The 21,039-nt window shown below is 40.9% G+C and overlaps 1 protein-coding gene across 1 annotated transcript in view; it reads left to right on the forward strand.

The window, feature by feature from the left end:
- The first annotated feature begins 1,003 nt into the window (after positions 1 to 1,003).
- Positions 1,004 to 21,039, forward strand: part of cdkal1 (CDK5 regulatory subunit associated protein 1-like 1) — a 564,681-nt gene continuing 544,645 nt past the window's right edge. Inside the window, exons 1-3 of the mRNA XM_034175248.1 lie at positions 1,004 to 1,139; positions 9,717 to 9,879; positions 16,871 to 16,983. Of these exons, the coding sequence (XP_034031139.1) occupies positions 9,722 to 9,879; positions 16,871 to 16,983 (271 nt within the window). The 5' untranslated portion in view covers positions 1,004 to 1,139; positions 9,717 to 9,721. The remainder of the gene's footprint in view (positions 1,140 to 9,716; positions 9,880 to 16,870; positions 16,984 to 21,039) is intronic.

A 21,039-nucleotide genomic window follows, 5' to 3' on the forward strand; every position in this document is an offset into this window, starting at 1 on the left:
CAAGGCACCCAAACAACCCAGAAAAAGATATAGACTTCTGTGGCTGTGATTGGAGAAATTTTGCACAGTGCATGTTTTGCATTTGATATCCCCACTTATACAGCTTCATGATGAAGTGGTATAGAGGATGATTTTTTGTCACCAAAACATCAAATCTAGGCTTGCATCTCAGATGTACCTTCTGGCAAATTGTAGCTGAACGTTCAGGTCTTCTTTCTAAGAAAAAAAAATTAAATGATCACCTTCATAAGCTGTTCAGGCAGCGCTGCAGAGTGTGTTATTATTACACTGTTTAGCTATATAGGAGCATGTCTAATGTATTTGAAACCTGAAAATGCTATACAGACCATTTCATGAAGCTGTTCAAAGCTTTGAAGTGTGCTTTAAGATTCCAAAGAGTACTTTGTGCTGTTCTTTGCTTCAAATTATGTGATGTCGTGTAACAATTGCAAAAGTATACAGACGAAATAAGGCTAAAGTTAGCTGGAAGTTGGAAATTAAAGACTGTGGCGATCGTCGCTTAATTGTCAGAGCTTTGCCACCAGAGTGAGGGGTGATTGAAATGCCTACGCTGAGCGTCATTGATTTGTCCATTGGTCAATAAACATCTGAGGGCAGATGTAAATTTTGGCTGACCTGGTAGTCTTCTTGAGTGTGAGAGCAACTTGGTGTTTGAATCCTGCTGCCACAAAAGATATACTATCCGGTCACATAAGCACATTGTGTTTAAAGGCAATTTAAAAAAAACAAGTGCTCTCTGTAATTTTATGTAAATTGTAAAATACCTGCCAGTGAAATATTTAATGTCTGATTATTGATTATTTTCTTAATTATTTTTCACCCAGGCAAGGCTGGATACCTTTGCTATACTGTTTTGTTGTAATTCAGGTTTGTAAAATTGGATAATCAATGTTAACAGTTTCTTCGTAGATATGAATTTAGTATGACGCAAGCATCGGGTTTTTAGTGTTTGTTCAATTTGTCCCTCTTTGCTCACCGTAGGTACTTGCAAGTATGGCGGTGTGAAAGTTTGTAACGTGTATGTTTTGGTGGGGTAACCTTTCATTATTTCTGTTTTTCGGGAAACATTTTCCTGGGAAATCCTTTTTACGGGAAGTAATACCTACATTATCACTCAGGTAATAGCTGTACATTTAATTTTGAAGCATGTTCCAGGCTAACGTGGGTGTTTACCTGCTGAGGCCAACTAAGCTAATGGCTAGGCTAACTTGTTTTTGTCCCATACGCGTTTCTCTGTCGACTCAGTTGACGTTTATGTTATCGACCTGCCTGACATATACGATTAGGTTGTACGTCGTGAAGTCGAGCGGATTATTGATTTAACTTGATAGTTACGTTATGTAAATATTTCTGTAACACCAGAGAAAACGAGCGTCAAGGTACGGAAAATAATTTGAGATAAAGAGGCAAAGATTATCAGGTTTCTGTAAAAACACTAAATGTTCACCGATTACACCATCCACGTGTTAGAATTTTCTGCCTTTTTCATGTTTTGAACGGAGCTGCCCACACTACAAAGACTACAAGCCCCCACCGCAGGCCTGTGACAGTTCCACCTCTCTGAAATGAGCTGAATGGGTTCTTTGCTCGTTTTGAGGCTTCAACACCGCGCCTGCTCAGACGACCCCCCCCCCCCCCCCCCAGACAGTGTTAGAAGAACACTCGGCAGGATCAAGGCTCGCAGAGCTGGTCCTGACAACATACCTGGCCACGTTCTGAGGGACTGTGCGGGAGAACTAGCAGATGTCTTCACAGACACCTTTAACATCTTGCTGAGTCAGGTGATTGTTGGTAAGGGTTGGGTAGCGATTGTTGGTAAATGTCTAGGGGTTGGTAAGTTTAGACCTTACTTGTATGATGCAGCTTTGTTGTGATTTGGTGCTATATAAACTAAACTAATTGAATTTAATTGATTGTCCTCATATAGTGGGTGATTTTAACATCCACACAGATGCTGAGAATGACAGCCTCAACACTGCATTTAATCTATTATTAGACTCTATTGGCTTTGCTCAAAAAGTAAATGAGTCCACCCACCACTTTAATCATATCTTAGATCTTGTTCTGACTTATGGTATGGAAATAGAAGACTTAACAGTATTCCCTGAAAACTCCCTTCTGTCTGATCATTTCTTAATAACATTTACATTTACTCTGATGGACTACCCAGCAGTGGGGAATAAGTTTCATTACACTAGAAGTCTTTCAGAAAGCGCTGTAACTAGGTTTAAGGATATGATTCCTTCTTTATGTTCTCTAATGCCATATACCAACACAGTGCAGAGTAGCTACCTAAACTCTGTAAGTGAGATAGAGTATCTCGTCAATAGTTTTACATCCTCATTGAAGACAACTTTGGATGCTGTAGCGCCTCTAAAAAAGAGAGCTTTAAATCAGAAGTGCCTGACTCCGTGGTATAACTCACAAACTCGTAGCTTAAAGCAGGTAACCCGTAAGTTGGAGAGGAAATGGCGTCTCACTAATTTAGAAGATCTTCACTTAGCCTGGAAAAAGAGTCTGTTGCTCTATAAAAAAGCCCTCCGTAAAGCTAGGACATCTTTCTACTCATCACTAATTGAAGAAAATAAGAACAACCCCAGGTTTCTTTTCAGCACTGTAGCCAGGCTGACAGAGTCAGAGCTCTATTGAGCTGAGTATTCCATTAACTTTAACTAGTAATGACTTCGACTTTCTTTGCTAACAAAATTTTAACTATTAGAGAAAAAATTACTCATAACCATCCCAAAGACGTATCGTTATCTTTGACTGCTTTCAGTGATGCCGGTATTTGGTTAGACTCTTTCTCTCCGATTGTTCTGTCTGAGTTATTTTCATTAGTTACTTCATCCAAACCATCAACATGTTTATTAGACCCCATTCCTACCAGGCTGCTCAAGGAAGCCCTACCATTATTTAATGCTTCGATCTTAAATATGATCAATCTATCTTTGTTAGTTGGCTATGTACCACAGGCTTTTAAGGTGGCAGTAATTAAACCATTACTTAAAAAGCCATCACTTGACCCAGCTATCTTAGCTAATTATAGGCCAATCTCCAACCTTCCTTTTCTCTCAAAAATTCTTGAAAGGGTAGTTGTAAAACAGCTAACTGATCATCTGCAGAGGAATGGTCTATTTGAAGAGTTTCAGTCAGGTTTTAGAATTCATCATAGTACAGAAACAGCATTAGTGAAGGTTACAAATGATCTTCTTATGGCCTCGGACAGTGGACTCATCTCTGTGCTTGTTCTGTTAGACCTCAGTGCTGCTTTTGATACTGTTGACCATAAAATTTTATTACAGAGATTAGAGCATGCCATAGGTATTAAAGGCACTGCGCTGCGGTGGTTTGAATCATATTTGTCTAATAGATTACAATTTGTTCATGTAAATGGGGAATCTTCTTCACAGACTAAAGTTAATTATGGAGTTCCACAAGGTTCTGTGCTAGGACCAATTTTATTCACTTTATACATGCTTCCCTTAGGCAGTATTATTAGACGGTATTGCTTAAATTTTCATTGTTACGCAGATGATACCCAGCTTTATCTATCCATGAAGCCAGAGGACACACACCAATTAGCTAAACTGCAGGATTGTCTTACAGACATAAAGACATGGATGACCTCTAATTTCCTGCTTTTAAACTCAGATAAAACTGAAGTTATTGTACTTGGCCCCACAAATCTTAGAAACATGGTGTCTAACCAGATCCTTACTGTGGATGGCATTACCCTGACCTCTAGTAATACTGTGAGAAATCTTGGAGTCATTTTTGATCAGGATATGTCATTCAAAGCGCATATTAAACAAATATGTAGGACTGCTTTTTTGCATTTACGCAATATCTCTAAAATCAGAAAGGTCTTGTCTCAGAGTGATGCTGAAAAACTAATTCATGCATTTATTTCCTCTAGGCTGGACTATTGTAATTCATTATTATCAGGTTGTCCTAAAAGTTCCCTAAAAAGCCTTCAGTTAATTCAAAATGCTGCAGCTAGAGTACTGACGGGGACTAGGAGAGAGCATATCTCACCCATATTGGCCTCTCTTCATTGGCTTCCTGTTAATTCTAGAATAGAATTTAAAATTCTTCTTCTTACTTATAAGGTTTTGAATAATCAGGTCCCATCTTATCTTAGGGACCTCGTAGTACCATATCACCCCAATAGAGCGCTTCGCTCTCAGACTGCAGGCTTACTTGTAGTTCCTAGGGTTTGTAAGAGTAGAATGGGAGGCAGAGCCTTCAGCTTTCAGGCTCCTCTCCTGTGGAACCAGCTCCCAATTCAGATCAGGGAGACAGACACCCTCTCTACTTTTAAGATTAGGCTTAAAACTTTCCTTTTTGCTAAAGCTTATAGTTAGGGCTGGATCAGGTGACCCTGAACCATCCCTTAGTTATGCTGCTATAGACGTAGACTGCTGGGGGGTTCCCATGATGCACTGTTTCTTTCTCTTTTTGCTCTGTATGCACCACTCTGCATTTAATCATCAGTGATCGATCTCTGCTCCCCTCCACAGCATGTCTTTTTCCTGGTTCTCTCCCTCAGCCCCAACCAGTCCCAGCAGAAGACTGCCCCTCCCTGAGCCTGGTTCTGCTGGAGGTTTCTTCCTGTTAAAAGGAAGTTTTTCCTTCCCACTGTAGCCAAGTGCTTGCTCACAGGGGGTCGTTTTGACCGTTGGGGTTTTACATAATTATTGTATGGCCTTGCCTTACAATATAAAGCGCCTTGGGGCAACTGTTTGTTGTGATTTGGCGCTATATAAAAAAATTGATTGATTGATTGATATGCCTCAAGGCCACCATCATCATCCTGGTTCCAAAGAGGTCCTCACCCTCCAGCTTTAGTGACTACCATCCAGATGCACTCACCCCCATCCTCATGAATTGCTTCCAACTGCTAATCATGGAGTGCATCAAGTCTACCCCCCTCCCCCAGACCCCTTTCAGTTCGCATATCGGTCCAGTCGCTCAACTGAGGATGCCATTGCCACCGCTCTACAACCAGACCTTGCACATCTGTACAGTAACGTCTCATATCCAATCCAATCCAATCCACTTTATTTATATAGCACATTTAAACAACAGAACAGTTTCCAAAGCGCTGCACATAAAAATGATTATACAACTATACAAAACAATAAACCCACTCAGATACTAATAAATAAATAAACATAAAAACAATAAAACAATAAATAAATAAAACACTAGGTCAAAGACAACAGAGGACCATACAACTCATGCAGAGCTAAAAGCCAGAGAATAAAAGTGGGTCTTCAGACGAGACTTAAAACACTCCATTGTGGGGTATGTTCGAACGTGGAGGGGCAGAGCGTTCCAGAGTCTGGGCCCAGCCACAGAGAAGGCCCTGTGCCCCCTGTTCTTAAGTCTCGTCCTAGGCACCACAAGCTGGAACTGGCCCTCAGACCTCAGAGCACGCGCCTGGGAGTAAATTTGGAGGAGGTCTACAATATATTGTGGGGCCAGTCCATTTAAAGCTTTAAAAACAAATAATACAATTTTTAAATCAATTCTAAAATGAACAGGGAGCCAGTGCAAAGACGCAAGAATGGGTGTAATATGTTCATGTTTTTTGCTCCCAGTTAAGAGGCGTGCAGCAGCGTTCTGGACTAACTGCAATCTGTGAAGTGTATTTTGATTAATTCCAAAAAAAAGTGTATTGCAGTAGTCCAGGCGTGAAGAAATAAAAGCATGCATGATGCGCTCCAAGTCAGAAAAGGATAAAATTGATTTAATTTTGGTTAAAAGACGAAGCTGATAAAAGCTGGATTTAACAACCGCCTTGACCTGCCTGTCTAGTTTAAGATCAGAGTCCATAATGACGCAAAGGTTGGTGGCTGTGGGCTTCATGTGTTGACTGAGAGGGCCCAGGTCTAATCGAACTGTGGAACCAACACTGGGCCCAAACACAATCACCTCGGTTTTGTTCTCATTTAAGCTAAGAAAATTTTGAGCCAACCAAGCCTTGACGTCTTCCAGGCACACAAGCAAGGGTGTCAGGGGGCTGCTAGAATTCTTCTTAATAGGCAAATAAATTTGAGTATCATCTGCATAAAGATGATAAGATATGCCATGTTTTCTAAACACCTGACCTAACGGGAGAAGGTATAGGGTGAAGAGAATAGGCCCAAGAATAGAACCCTGGGGGACTCCACAGTTCAGAGGAACAGAAGACGAGGTGGACTCCCCCAGCCTGACAGTAAATGAACGGCCTGTAAGGTAAGAATGGAACCAGTCCAAGGCTGTCCCTCTGACACCCACACAGTTCTCAAGAAGAGATAAAAGAGTTGCATGGTCAACTGTGTCGAAGGCAGCAGTCAAGTCTAAAAGCACCAAAACGGCGGAATCACCAGAATCAGTGATTAAAAACAGGTCATTAAAAACCTTTAAAAGTGCAGACTCCGTGCCGTGAAATAATTTATAAGCTGACTGAAAACTGTCTAAAATGTTGTTCATTTCTAAAACTCTTGTTGTACAAGAACAGCTTTTTCCAAAATCTTTGAAATAAAAGGAAGCTTAGATATGGGCCTATAATTAGAGATAACAGAGTTATCAAGACTCGCTTTCTTTAAAAGAGGCTCAACTACAGCCTGCTTACAAAACACAGGAACTTTTCCTGACATAAGGCTGCTGTTGACCAAAACAACAACATCAGGGCCGATAGTTCTCCAGACCTCTTTAAAGAGTCGTAGGGGGATACAGTCTGAGGGACAAAATGAAGGTTTGAGATTTTTCACAATATTTGATAAATCTGAAAATAACACAGGTTCAAACCGGTCTAACACAGCAGAACAGGTGTGAGCCATGATTGAACTGGCCGAAGTGACAGTCATCCCAGCCCTAATACTGGCGACCTTATCACAAAAGAAATTTAAAAAGCGATTACAAACAACTTGAGTTGCTTCCAAAGTGGTGGATTGGCCAGAGTTTAACAAAGATCCAATAGTTTTAAAAAGCGCATGAGGTTTGTCCCAGTTATCAGAAATTATATTGGAAAAGTAATTTGCCTTTTCAGACCTGACCATATTTTGGAATTTTCTCCAACTTTTTTAAGAATTTGATAGGAGACGGTCAGTCCATCTTTCTTCCATATGTCAGAATGCTGTTCATTGACTTCAGCTCTGCATTCAACACAATCATCCCCCAACAGCTGATCGTCAAACTGAACCAGCTGGGACTGAACATCTCACTGTGCAGCAAGCTGCTGGACCGCAGGCAACACATCCAGCGTCATTGCCTTGAGCACAGGATCCCCTCAGGCATGTGTGCTGAGCCCCCTCCTCTTCACCCTGCTAACCCATAACTGCACACCACTGCACAACACCAACCTCCTCATCAAGTTTCCAAACGACAACCGTGGTGGGTCTCATCAGTAACAACTGTGTGACCAACTACAAGAATGAGGTGAACCACTTGACCTCATGGTGTGAGCACAACAATCTCTCCTTGAAAGAGGAGAAGACAAAAGAGATTGTTGTGGGCTTCATGAGAGCACACACCTAACACCCCTCTCTGACCATCAGTGGTGTTGCTATGGAGAGGGTGAGCAGCAGTAAGTTCCTGGGTGTGCATAACAGAGGATCTCTCCTGGACCACCAACACTACATCACTGACCAGGAAAGCCCACCAACACCTCCACTTCCTATGAAAACTAAGAAGAGCTAGCCCCCCCCAAATCATGTGCATCTTCTACAGGGGCACAATGGAGGATTTTCACGATCCCGCTAGACAACGCCTATGCCCATGTGTGATGCCACAATTCTTTCTGGTTAGGGAGATGCGGCTTCTTTCAATAACAAGACGCCGCTTCTTTCAATAACAACTGTCAAAAAACTTTCTCGCGTGTGTTTGGAGTTGTGTGGCGGTAGGAATAGCCTTTTGAATGCTTGAATAATGATGTGAGTCGTATAAAGAAATCAAGTAATATTGAAAAGATGTTCATTGCACCCAGAATGTTGGTATTTTGGTCGTTGAACTTTACTAGCAAGGAAGCCCCAGTCACACAGCACTAACGAAGGACACTGAAGCCAAAACAAAACAAGAAATCTGGACCTACGTTGACTTTTGGAGACATCGTTTAACCGGCATCCAGGTTCGATCAGTTAGTCGCTCTGTGAGGCGTCATAACAACGGATCAGTCAGCTGCACCGTGAGGTGTCATAACAACTGATCAATCAGCCGCTCTGTAATATCCAAAAATATTAGTCCTGTCAACGTTCCGTTTGGCAGCATTCATCCATGACCCAAAATACATAAGCATACCAAATGGCAAACGTCAGCTGTCCATAGTTTCTCCCTGATTGATGTACGCTTAGAGCTTTTTGTATTTTCCGCATCCTGCAGCAAGTAGGTGCTTCTAATTTTAGACATGCACAAACAGACAATGGCAGAAGACATCAAATGCAATACACTTTTCAGTCATGGTACAGTCAGCATGAGACTTAACTCACTCATGGTAATGGCAACATGAGACTTAACTAAACTGAATAAACCACTTGAATGACAACAGCACAAATCAATAACACTAACAACGCTGTTAAATTAACATGAACTACAATAACAACATTTAAAACCCCCCAAACCCCAAACTCCCATGGTGCATTACAGCACAACGCCCATTGTTTACTGGTTAGCTAAATTTGCTAATTTCTCAAAAAATATTCGTTATATCAACTTCCCATTTTTGCAGTGTTCATTCTTGACCAAAAATACATAAGCATACCAAACAGCAAATGTCAGCTCTTCCAGGTTTCAGCGTGATCGAAGCTGCATGCACACACACACACACACACACACACACACACACACACACACACACACACACACACACACACACACACACACACACACACACACACACACACACACACACACACACACACAGAGTCCACGTGGCTATTATAATATAGATAATAAAAACATAGATACAACTGTTTTTTTCCTGCCTGATTTAAAAAGGACGCAATACCACACCAATTGAGCATTTCATAACCTTTATTTTATCAGATAAAAGCCCATTGGGATCGAGACTTCTTTTATAAGGGTGACCTGGTTGAGAAAGGCAGCAGCGTACGTCATAATAGACAGATGTTGCATGTTGATATGTTAGAAATTTGAGTTAATCTGCGAGTATTAAGTACTTTTCATCCTTTAAATTCTCTTGTTAAAAGTCTGGGTCCTGATATATGGCATATTGACTATTCTTCTGGCATGTGCAGGTGCACAAAGGCAGTGGGTCCAATAAGGATCTGAACCTCTATCACAGAAAGAAGCACCAGAAGAGTTCTTGGATGATTGTTTTTATGTAGCTGCTCCAGAGCTGGTATTAGTTTCTGAAACAGTTAGACCTATTTTACCCTGTCCTAATTCCTAAGGCCATCCTCTGCCTACATTAGCATCAGATCATGTAGGTAAGTTGCTACCTGCACAGGTGGCCATGCCCGATAAAGGGTTCGGACAAATACTTGGTTAGAGTCTTAAATTCACTGTTGTGTGGACAGTTCTATCCTAGGGTTGTTAACGGCATGCAGTTATTTATTTATTTATTGCAAATTTTATGGAATTTAATGGGTCAATTTCAGCATGAATATATAATAATCTGGGTGTTTACTACTCACATTTTCCTACTCTCTTGACTAATTGTGCTCTAACAAATGTTTTGTCATACTTTCAAGTCATCATGCCATCAGCCTGTGAATCTCTGGTCGAAGATATTGAGGACATGGTGTGTGCAAATGACCCAACTCCTCATGAGAGACTGTCTGCTAGGAAGAGTATCATACCAAGGTCCAGGAAGAAAAAAGAAATCCTGATCAATGAGGAGCTCCATGTTGACAGGTATGTAAATGTGTCGATACAGATTTATTGTTGTAGTGCTTTAGTATACTATGTGTTAGGTGGATGAGTAGGAAGACTCTAAATTTCACTCTCTACAAGTTGTCCATGTGATTTCACGTAATTGTTGGATACATAAAAATAAATTATATATGAAAACTGCATTGTGAAATACAATGCAGTTTTCATATGTAATTTATTTATATTGTATGTACTGAGCTTTAAGTGAAAAATATATGGTAAAAAAGAAAACATTTACCTTTTTAGTTTGTGATTAACATTAAGAGGAAAACATAGCTTTTGTACTTTGTCCTGTAGGAGGTGATAAATATAAAATATTGAGATTTATGGTGTGTGAAGATCTGTTCACATTATTGATATAAAACAATTTTCTTGTGTGCTTCCTTCATTATGGACAACCCCAAATTAGAAAAAGTTGGGATGATATGGAAAATGCAAATCAAATTATTAACATTCATTTTGTGCCACTTATCTGAGTCTGGGTTGTGGTGGCACTAGACCAAGCAGCCCATGCCACGCTTCCCTATCATCAGCCGAGTCCTTGAAATAGCTAACCTATTGAGGCATGATGACCAAACAGTCAAACATTTTGCAAGTAGTTAACAGGATTGCAAGAAATTTGTGGAGAATAACATACACAAAATAACTGCAAAATACTTGAGAAGAATTAAGAGTCACGTCACCAGGAATCCATTATCCTCCGGTGCCACTATATTCAAGAACTTGAACCTGTCTGGAGCATCCAGATGTACAAAGTGTTCAGTGCTCAGAGACATGGCCAAGGGAAGGAAAGCTGAAACACAGCCCCCACTGAACAAGACTCACAAGTTGAAATGATGACACTAGGCCAGCTCATGCCTGAAGTCTGATTTTTCAAAGGGATTGTGGCCAATTAAATGAGAGTGACTCTTGATGTACCAGATGGATGGGTCTATGGTTGGACCACTAATGGACATACAGCACCATTTCAAGTCACATGCCAACAAGGTGAAGGAGGGGTAATGTTATGGGCTGCTGCTATTAAGGATGAGTTAGATGAGTTAGTTGGACCTTTTCAGGTTGAAGATGGAGTTAAAATCAACTCCCAAACCTACTGCCAGTTTGTAGAACATAGTTTCTTCAAGTAGTGGTCCAGAAGACAGCATTATTCAAGAAGGCCATGATTTTTGTGCAGGACAATTGTCCAACACATGCATCCAAGTAATCCTGTTTGGCTAGCTAACAACAGGGTTCAAAGATGATGGAAGAATGACATGGCCCCTTTGCTCACGTGATCTAAGCCCGATTCAATCAATCAATCAATCAATTTTTTTATATAGCGCCAAATCACAACAAACAGTTGCCCCAAGGCGCTTTATATTGTAAGGCAAGGCCATACAATAATTATGTAAAACCCCAACGGTCAAAACGACCCCCTGTGAGCAAGCACTTGGCTACAGTGGGAAGGAAAAACTCCCTTTTAACAGGAAGAAACCTCCAGCAGAACCAGGCTCAGGGAGGGGCAGTCTTCTGCTGGGACTGGTTGGGGCTGAGGGAGAGAACCAGGAAAAAGACATGCTTTGGAGGGGAGCAGAGATCGATCACTAATGATTAAATGCAGAGTGGTGCATACAGAGCAAAAAGAGAAAGAAACAGTGCATCATGGGAACCCCCCAGCAGTCTACGTCTATAGCAGCATAACTAAGGGATGGTTCAGGGTCACCTGATCCAGCCCTAACTATAAGCTTTAGCAAAAAGGAAAGTTTTAAGCCTAATCTTAAAAGTAGAGAGGGTGTCTGTCTCCCTGATCTGAATTGGGAGCTGGTTCCACAGGAGAGGAGCCTGAAAGCTGAAGGCTCTGCCTCCCATTCTACTCTTACAAACCCTAGGAACTACAAGTAAGCCTGCAGTCTGAGAGCGAAGCGCTCTATTGGGGTGATATGGTACTACGAGGTCCCTAAGATAAGATGGGACCTGATTATTCAAAACCTTATAAGTAAGAAGAAGAATTTTAAATTCTATTCTAGAATTAACAGGAAGCCAATGAAGAGAGGCCAATATGGGTGAGATATGCTCTCTCCTTCTAGTCCCCGTCAGTACTCTAGCTGCAGCATTTTGAATTAACTGAAGGCTTTTTAGGGAACTTTTAGGACAACCTGATAATAATGAATTACAGTAGTCCAGCCTAGAGGAAATAAATGCATGAATTAGTTTTTCAGCATCACTCTGAGACAAGACCTTTCTGATTTTAGAGATATTGCGTAAATGCAAAAAAGCAGTCCTACATATTTGTTTAATATGCGCTTTGAATGACATATCCTGATCAAAAATGACTCCAAGATTTCTCACAGTATTACTAGAGGTCAGGGTAATGCCATCCACAGTAAGGATCTGGTTAGACACCATGTTTCTAAGATTTGTGGGGCCAAGTACAATAACTTCAGTTTTATCTGAGTTTAAAAGCAGGAAATTAGAGGTCATCCATGTCTTTATGTCTGTAAGACAATCCTGCAGTTTAGCTAATTGGTGTGTGTCCTCTGGCTTCATGGATAGATAATTTAGATAACGATTGAGAGCTTTTGAGCTTTTCATAAACATGAACATGAATGTGATCATCTACAGGTCAAGGAACTGACAGACTCAATGGATAGAAGGTTCATGGCAGCAATTAAAAAGCAGGGTGGCTATATTGATCGCTGAATATTTTTGAAATGTTAGAAAGTATTTATTTGTAATACTTTACTAAATGAAAGCAAGTGAGATGGGATTTGTGGATCTTTTTTGTAGTAGCTAAAGACATCTACCGAAGAACAACTTGTGAAAATTTCATGCATCTAACATGAATAATTCAAATCAGCCACATGGAGTGTGCAGCTAGTGCATTCTGTACATTAAGAGTAGTAGAAGCTAGGCTTAGAAAACTTGAAGATCTGTGAGCAGCAATATGGTTTCATGCCGAGAAAGAGCGTTACAGATGCAGTGTTTCCTCTGAGAATACTGATGAAGTATAGAGAAGGCCAGAGGTAGTTACATTGTGTGTTTGTAGATTTAGAGAAAGCTTGTGACAGAGCGCCAAGAGAAAAGTTGTGGTATTGTATGAGGAAGTCTGGAGTGGTAGAGCAGTATGTGAGGGTAGTGTAGGACATGTACAAGGATAGTGTGACAGTGGTGAGATGTGCAGTAGGAATGACAGATGCATTCCATGTCGAGGTGGGATTACACCAAGGATCAGCTCTGAGTCCTTTGTTTGCAATGGTGATGGGCAGGTTGACAGATGAGACCAGACAAGAGTCTCCATGGGCTATGATGTTTGCAGATGATGTTGTGATCTGTAGTGAGAGTAGAGCATGTGTTAAATTTCTCTGTCACCACGACGGATTTCCGTCATTTGGAAAATTTAACCACACATATACGTACGCACGTGGTGTCATGCGTGTTTTGGGGCCGAAATATGATACGCTCACTGTCAAAGCAGCATCCCATTCTGCGCTAATCAAAGCAGCAGCAATGTCAGCGTGGACTGCGGAGGAAGGTACTGTGTGAATTTTCACTCCTCTCTGCTCTGTTTCCTGCTTGCCATGAGCCATGGTCCTTCTCCTCCCTGGGAACATTGGCAGACAGTCCCCAAGTAGAGTGGGGTGTGGCTTTACTTTGAACCAATGAAGCAATGATCCGACTCTTTTTCGATGGTTTGTCGCTTTATCTTAATTTTCCCCTGCTAAAACCCTAAAGAGCATGTCTGTGAGTAATATTTACCTTTTTTATATTAAACCGACCTGTTATGGTCTTCTAAAACAGTTGATAGATGTATTTTATAACTTAAAAATGGGACCGATGCTAACGCGTTAGCATGTCTGTGGCGTTTTCAATGTTAAAGTTAGCATTAAGCTGTTTGCATCTCAGCACAGTTTGTGTGCATGTTTTCTGTATAATAAATAATTAATGGCTTAGTGTTTGTTTTCGTAAAAGAGTCAAATGTATTACGAATTGTAATTTATTTATTGATTTTTATTTATACATTAATAATAATAATAATAATCAGAAGAATCAGAATCGCCTTTATCGTCATTGTAATTTGCATTACGAGATTTGAGTGCAACTCCAAAAAGGTGCTTTCCGTGGTGTGAGTAATTTTTAGCCAAATAATAGATATTGAAATTTAACGGTAAATTATTCAGAGTATATGCACAACTAATATAAACATAAGATAAAATAAAATGAAATGTGGACTAAGTAATGTAGAACGAGAATTATATACAACTGTTTATGTTTAATGACAATTTGTTTCGGTCAAACCACATCTAAGCTGTGTTTTTACACAAGAAAAAATAAAATGCAGTAAATTGCACATTTGTGTCTTTTTTCATGAAAATAACTTATTAAAGATCACATATTACACTTTAGTCAGGCCTTTAAAATACTTTTGTGGACTCTTGCTGTAATATGTTGTCAGTGGTTGAGACTTGAGATAGTTTCTGTAGGCATCTAAAAATGCTCATAATCGGATGAAACCTGACAGAAATCTCTCTGTGGTGTGTCGGTGATGTTTTTATGTGCAAAATAAAACAAAATCTTACTCGAGGTATGTTTTTGATGAGAATATAACATAACTTTATTACAAGCTCAAACGTTGATGTTGTGTGATAGACCTTTTATTAATAACTCACTTCAAGAAATAATGGCAAAACTCACATGTAAGTAAAAAAAAAACAAAAACAAAAGATTAATCGATTACTAAAATAATTGTTAGTTGCAGCCCTAGTTTGTTTTACGAGTGAGAGCATTTTACAGATTAAATGTGAATAAGCCAGTTTTGAGTTTCTCAATGCGCATGTGTTTTCAAAACTGGTGACAGTGTTACTTTGTGCACAGCAGAACAACGTTGTCAGTTGCTTTAGGCCCTAATTTTGTATTTTATTGACTGTACAGCCAGCAACACAGCACCCATTTGGTGCATTCACCGGCGTAGAACAGATCAAAATACTACAGAAGACAAAGAATTTTTACTTGACAGTTTGAAGTGAGTTTTCTTTATTTCAGAGGACTTCATACCCATTAAAATTCACCAGAATATACAAAATTTGACTTGCTCTTTTAAAAGAAATTCTGGGGGAGCACCCCCAGACCCCCCATAATCAATAGTGTGTTTTTACTTCATAGATTGAAGTGAATTTTCTTTGTTTCAGTGGGCTTAATACTCATTACAATTCACCGGAATACACAAAATTTGACTTGGTCTTTAAAAAATGTTCTGGGGGAGCACCCCCAGATACCCCAGAATCACCCCCAGATCCCCCAGAATCAAGACTACACCCCACCCCCCACCTTTATGTTCAAGTTTTGCATTCTTTTTATGCTTTGTCTGTCTCTCCTTAGAAGCTATTTAGAATAGATTTGTATGCTGTATATTGTATTTATTGAGGAAAAAAGAGTGTGTGCCCCCACTACGCCACATTTTAGGGAATTGCTGGCATTGATTTTTGCCAGGAAAAAATTTCAGTCAGATGAAAATTTATTGCTTTAACCCAATGGAGTAGAGAGCAGGTTGAGTCGAGCCTGTAGAGGTGGAGTTTGCTCTGGAGAGAAGGGGAATGAAAGTCAGTATGAGCAAGACTGAGTACATGTGTGTTAATGAGAGGGAGCCCAGTGGAATAGTGTGGATATAAGGAGTAGAGGTGGTGAAAGTAGATGAGTTTATATACTTGGGGTCAACTGTCCAAAGTAATGGAGAGTGTGGTAGAGAGGTGAAGAAGAGAGTGCAGGCAGGGTGGAGTGGATGGAGAAAGGTGGCAGGAGTGATTTGTGACCAAAGAATATCAGCAAGAGTAAAGCGGAGAGTTTTTAAGACAGTAGTGAGAAGAGCTAATTTGTACGGCTTAGAGACGGTGGCACGAATAACAACAGAAGAGACAGAGCTGGAGGTGGCAGAGCTGAAGATATGGCAATTCTCTTTGGGAGTGATGAGATTGAACAGGATTAGGAATAAACATATCAAGGGGACAGCTCAGGTGGGACAGTTTGGAGACAAAGTCAGAGAGGTGAGCTTGTGATGGGTTGGACATGTACAGAGGAGGGACCCAGGGTATATATGAAGAAGGATGCTGAGGATGGAACCACCAGGCAGGAGGAGAAGAGGGAGGCCAAAGAGGAGTTTTATGGATGTGCTGAGGGAAGACCTGCAGGTGGTTGGTGTGACAGAGGAAGATACAGAGGACAACATGAGATGGAAATGATTGATCTACTGTGGCGATCCCTAAGAAGAAGAAGAAGAAGAAGAGTTCAAAAGTAATGCTTTGGTGAACATGCCATCTTTTTCTGTAGCACTTGTTTTTACAGTAAAATCAGTGCTACGGCCCATTTTTAAAAACCCAATATTTCAAAAACTAATAGAGATATAAGGCTGAAATTATGTATGGTGTTTACTGTGAACAATGCTTTTAGATTCCGAAAGTGTGAAGCAAATCAGAGATGGTCAGTTGGGAATTCACATGGACTGACTCAGATCCTGCTCCTTTGAATGTGTGCTGAAATGCCCCATAAGGGCTTTTTTGTTGCTGTAGTTGGTGTTTTCAGTATTTAGAATAATGAACCTTGATGGAGTAAAATATCACAGCCACAGTGGTAGAAGTTGCTTCATTAGTTTAGCATTAGCTACAGTGATGGAGACTTGTGGTTGAGCAAACTCAGATATGACCACAGTGTCCTTTGCCATTCACCACACAAATGAGCCAAATTACAGTTCCATGGGGAAAATATGATAGCTGTGCATTAACTTCCAAATTTAATGAAAGATGGCACTCTTTTGGGGTAGTGGTGGTGTTGAGGGATGTGTGTGCAATCTAGATGTAATTTTCTCCAATGGGTCATACTGCACTTCTTTTGATCAGGCCTTATTTGAAATCAGAGAAATAACACAAACATTAGATGTTGATGTCAACATTCCCCCCCCCCCCCCCCCCACTCATCAAATAACACATTTGTGTTTAATTTCTAGTTTGATACCAGAAACTCAGAAAATCTGGATGAAAACATGGGGCTGTAGTCATAACAACTCTGATGGAGAGTACATGGCTGGACAACTTGCTGCCAATGGCTACAAGATGACTGGTAAGAAATGTTTGTAAGAGAGTGTCACATGGGACATCTCAATAGCTCTGACTTAACAGAAATGCTTGCTGGCTGTAAGGACTTGATGTTGGGCATTTCATTTATCCAGAGAAGCTGAGTTGATAAATCTGAGTGGTCCACATGATATTCAGCTGAACTTACAAACACTTTAGAACTGCAGAACTGCTAATAAAAAGAACTTTATTTATCCCGAAGGAAATTGTTTTGCCAGACTTCCAAAACAGTAAACATTGCTTTGTTTATTTTTTTGCAGTGAGACCAATGAGTATAACATGTTTGTTTCACAACATGTCTCACACATCCTTTTCTTGTTCTTTTTCTCTTATTGCATATTTTATTTTTCTTGCACATTTCATTTGCACATTTTATTACTGTGAATTATTCAGTGTTTAGTGTATATTTATACATGCTGTACAGAGAGAGTGTAGCTCAAACCAAAGTCAAATTCCTTGTATTCTGTGGATACTTGGCGAATAAAAGCTATTCTGATTTTGATTCTGATTAATGCAACCAGTGTTAATTTTTGACAGCATATTTTGGTTTAGGTTTCATCATAGTCTTTACTAAAATGTCACTTTGTTTTATTCATAATTTAGTCATGTGAATTGAATTGAATTTAGTCTAGTTTAAGTTGACAAAATATAAGATTTTAGTCAACTAAATCTACAGGTGGAGAAGCTGGCTGTAAGTTGAGAAAAATGTCTGCCCAGATGGATTAATAGTATTTAACACAAGAGGGCAGTCTCTACAAGCAAGTTTCTTCTTAACCAAGTGTGTGTGTTTTCCCCTCTCCTCCTCAAGCTGTTTACTGCACTTGACAACCTATTTCAAACGAATGAATGAATATATTCCGCACACACAGATCCAAAACAACAAGAAACTTACAGAATAAAAAAAGAAAACAATCCAACAATGCACCCAAAAGAGTAAACAGAAGCAAAAGCTTGTAAACGTCCACCCCTTTAACCAAAAAATAAAAATTATACATATGTATATAAAATTATACATATACCCATGATAACTAATACAAAGTATAAATTAATCCCTGAACTAAAAATTCAAAAACACAAACATGCAAGCAGCAGTGGACCAAAAACAAAACAAAATCAAAATTCATCATGCTGTAACGAGTAATCAAATAATTTTTGTAGAGCCTTTTAAAGCCAACCAAATTAGAGTGATTTTATGTTATCCTGGAATTATTCCAAATATTAACACCTTTAACAGAAACACAATGACTTTTTACAGTCGTTTGAATCTTTGACTCCTGAAATAATAATGTTCCTCGCAAATTATAAGTGGAGTCCCTCAATTTAAACAGGTCCTGGTCATGAATTTTGAAGAAATAGAGGCGCGTGTAGACTCAGCGGCCCGGCGCTCTTCCTTTGACAGCAGCAATCCACAGAGAAATACTATTACTCGAACCAAAATTATTGAACTGGAACAACATTGGACCGGCTGGACGCCACAAGGATTCAGTTTGTTCCCAGACGAAATACGTCGGCAAGGACGGATTGAGAAGACGGACCGAGAGCGGACCGTGCAGCAGGAGTGCACAAGCCAAAGCCGAAGGAAGCGGAAGAGTCTACGGACAGAGCGGAGGCAGCGAAGACGGTGTGGAAGACGCCAGAAACGAGGCAAGCGTGCCGACAGCCGGGCTCGGCTAGCCGCCAACCCACACAGGCCGGCTGTTCCTAGTGTCTTTTTAGCAAACGTTCGCTCGTTGGTTAATAAAATGGACGAGATTAAACTACGCGACACCAACAACGCGATGGATAGCTGCCTCTTGGTGATGACGGAGACGTGGCTCCATGAAAATATTCCCGACCAGGCTGTGGAATTAGCAGATCAGACAATCTACCGGGCGGACCGCACAACAAACTCCGGTAAGACCAGGGGAGGGGGCGTGTGTGTCTACGTTCATAACAAGTGGTGCACGGACACTACGGTCATTGAGAAGCACTGCTGCCCCGACCTAGAGTTTTTATTATTAAAATGCAGACCCTATTACTTGCCGAGAGAAATTGGCCAAGTGTTTGTAGCCGCTGTGTATGTACACCCGCGTGCAAATGCTAAAATTGCGATGTCCAAGCTGTATGACAGCATAACCAGACAGCAGAATAAACACCCAGATAGCTTTTTTATTGTGGCTGGGGATTTTAACCACACAAATTTAAAGACTGTGCTCCCCAGGTTCTACAAAAATGTAGAAATCAGGACGAGGAAAAGCAAAACATTAGACCAGGTCTACACTAGCTCTCCAGAGGCATACAAGGGGTATCCAAAACATCACGGATTATAAAAAATGCCACATCACTCCCCTTGACGCAGATGTGGCTTTCCTGGACCAGCTCAATGCCTTTTTCTCCCACTTTGAGGAAGGAAGAGGACAGGCTGAAGACACGTTGTTGCTGCCACCAACATCACCTTACAGTCAGCCCCTTGTTATCCAGCAGCACCAGGTACTGCAGGTACTGAGGAAGATCGATATCAGCAAGGCACCTCGGCCCGACAACGTGCCAAGGAGGCTGCTGAAGTCGTGTGCTTACCAACTGGCGGACGTGTTTACAAAGATTTTTAATCAATCACTGCAGCAGACCACAGTCCCCGCCTGCCTGAAAACTGCCAGGATCATTCCTGTGCCCAAATGCTCTGCCATTTCGGGACTGAATGACTACCGGCCGGTGGCTCTGACACCAGTGATAATGAAGTGTATGGAAAAGCTGGTGCTCAACTACATCAAGGACAAGATTCCACCCGGCCTCGACAAGCACCAGTTTGCATACAAGTCCAATAGGTGCACAGATGACGCAGTTTCCATTGCGCTTCATTCTGCTCTCAGCCACTTGGAAAATCCAAACACTTATGTCCGAATGCTGTTTGTTGATTTCAGCTCAGCGTTCAATTCCATCAGCCCTAGTAGGCTTGTCAACAAACTGCAGGCATTGAAGCTTGGAACCCCGCTATGCCTATGGATTAAGGACTTTCTGACAAACAGACGGCAGTATGTGAGAATAGGCAACTCCACATCCGCTTCCACTGTCATCAACACTGGCGTGCCACAAGGGTGTGTACTAAGCCCCATCTTGTACACACTATACACCCATGACTGCGTTGCTATTCACAGTGCCACCAACTCTGTCATCAAATTTGCTGATGACACGACAGTCGTGGGACTGATCAGTGACAACAATGAAACGCCCTACAGAGAGGAAGTGAATTCACTGGTGACATGGTGCAGTGAAAACCATCTCGACCTGAATACCAAGAAAACGAAAGAAATACTAATTGACTTTCGGAAGGCGCAGGCTACACCTCACCATGCTCTGATGATCAAAGGGGAACGGGTGGAATGTGTCCAAGAATTCAAGTTCCTAGGACTACACATCTCTGAGGAAGTTGGCTGGACAGCCAATACCAATCATATGGTTAAAAAGGCCCAGCAACGCCTATTTTTCCTAAGAACATTGAAAAAGAACAAGCTGCCTCCGCCTCTGTTGAAGAATTTCTACAGCTGCACCATCGAGAGCGTACTCACATATGGATGTACGGTGTGGTACGCCAGCTGCACCGCATCTGAGAAGAAACAGCTTCAGCGAGTGATTAAAACAGCTCAGTGGATCATCGGTTGCCCGCTCCCATCCCTGGCTGAGATTTACTCAAAACGCCTTCTCGGACGGGCCACAAAGATCACAAATGATCCCTACCATCCAGGACACTCCCTCTTCTCCATCCTCCCGTCTGGCAGGCTCCGGGTTATCCAAGCCCGCACAAACAGACTGAAGGACAGCTTTTTCCCAATGGCTGTGAAAAGACTTTTAGAAGAATATTGACTACTTGTATCGCACTGGGGATTACACTGCACTGTTTTTATTATTGCACCGGATATTCCCTCCACTGTTTTATTCTTTAAAATATGTATTTAATATTCATTATCTTATTTATACTGAGTTTTTAACAGACTATATATTTTATATGTGATAGTCTATTGTATATTGTAAATTATCTGTGAGGGAGCTGCTGCACAGGGGTGTT

The sequence above is a fragment of the Thalassophryne amazonica genome, chromosome 7, assembly GCF_902500255.1.
Source record: "Thalassophryne amazonica chromosome 7, fThaAma1.1, whole genome shotgun sequence".
Taxonomy (NCBI): Eukaryota; Metazoa; Chordata; class Actinopteri; order Batrachoidiformes; family Batrachoididae; genus Thalassophryne; species Thalassophryne amazonica.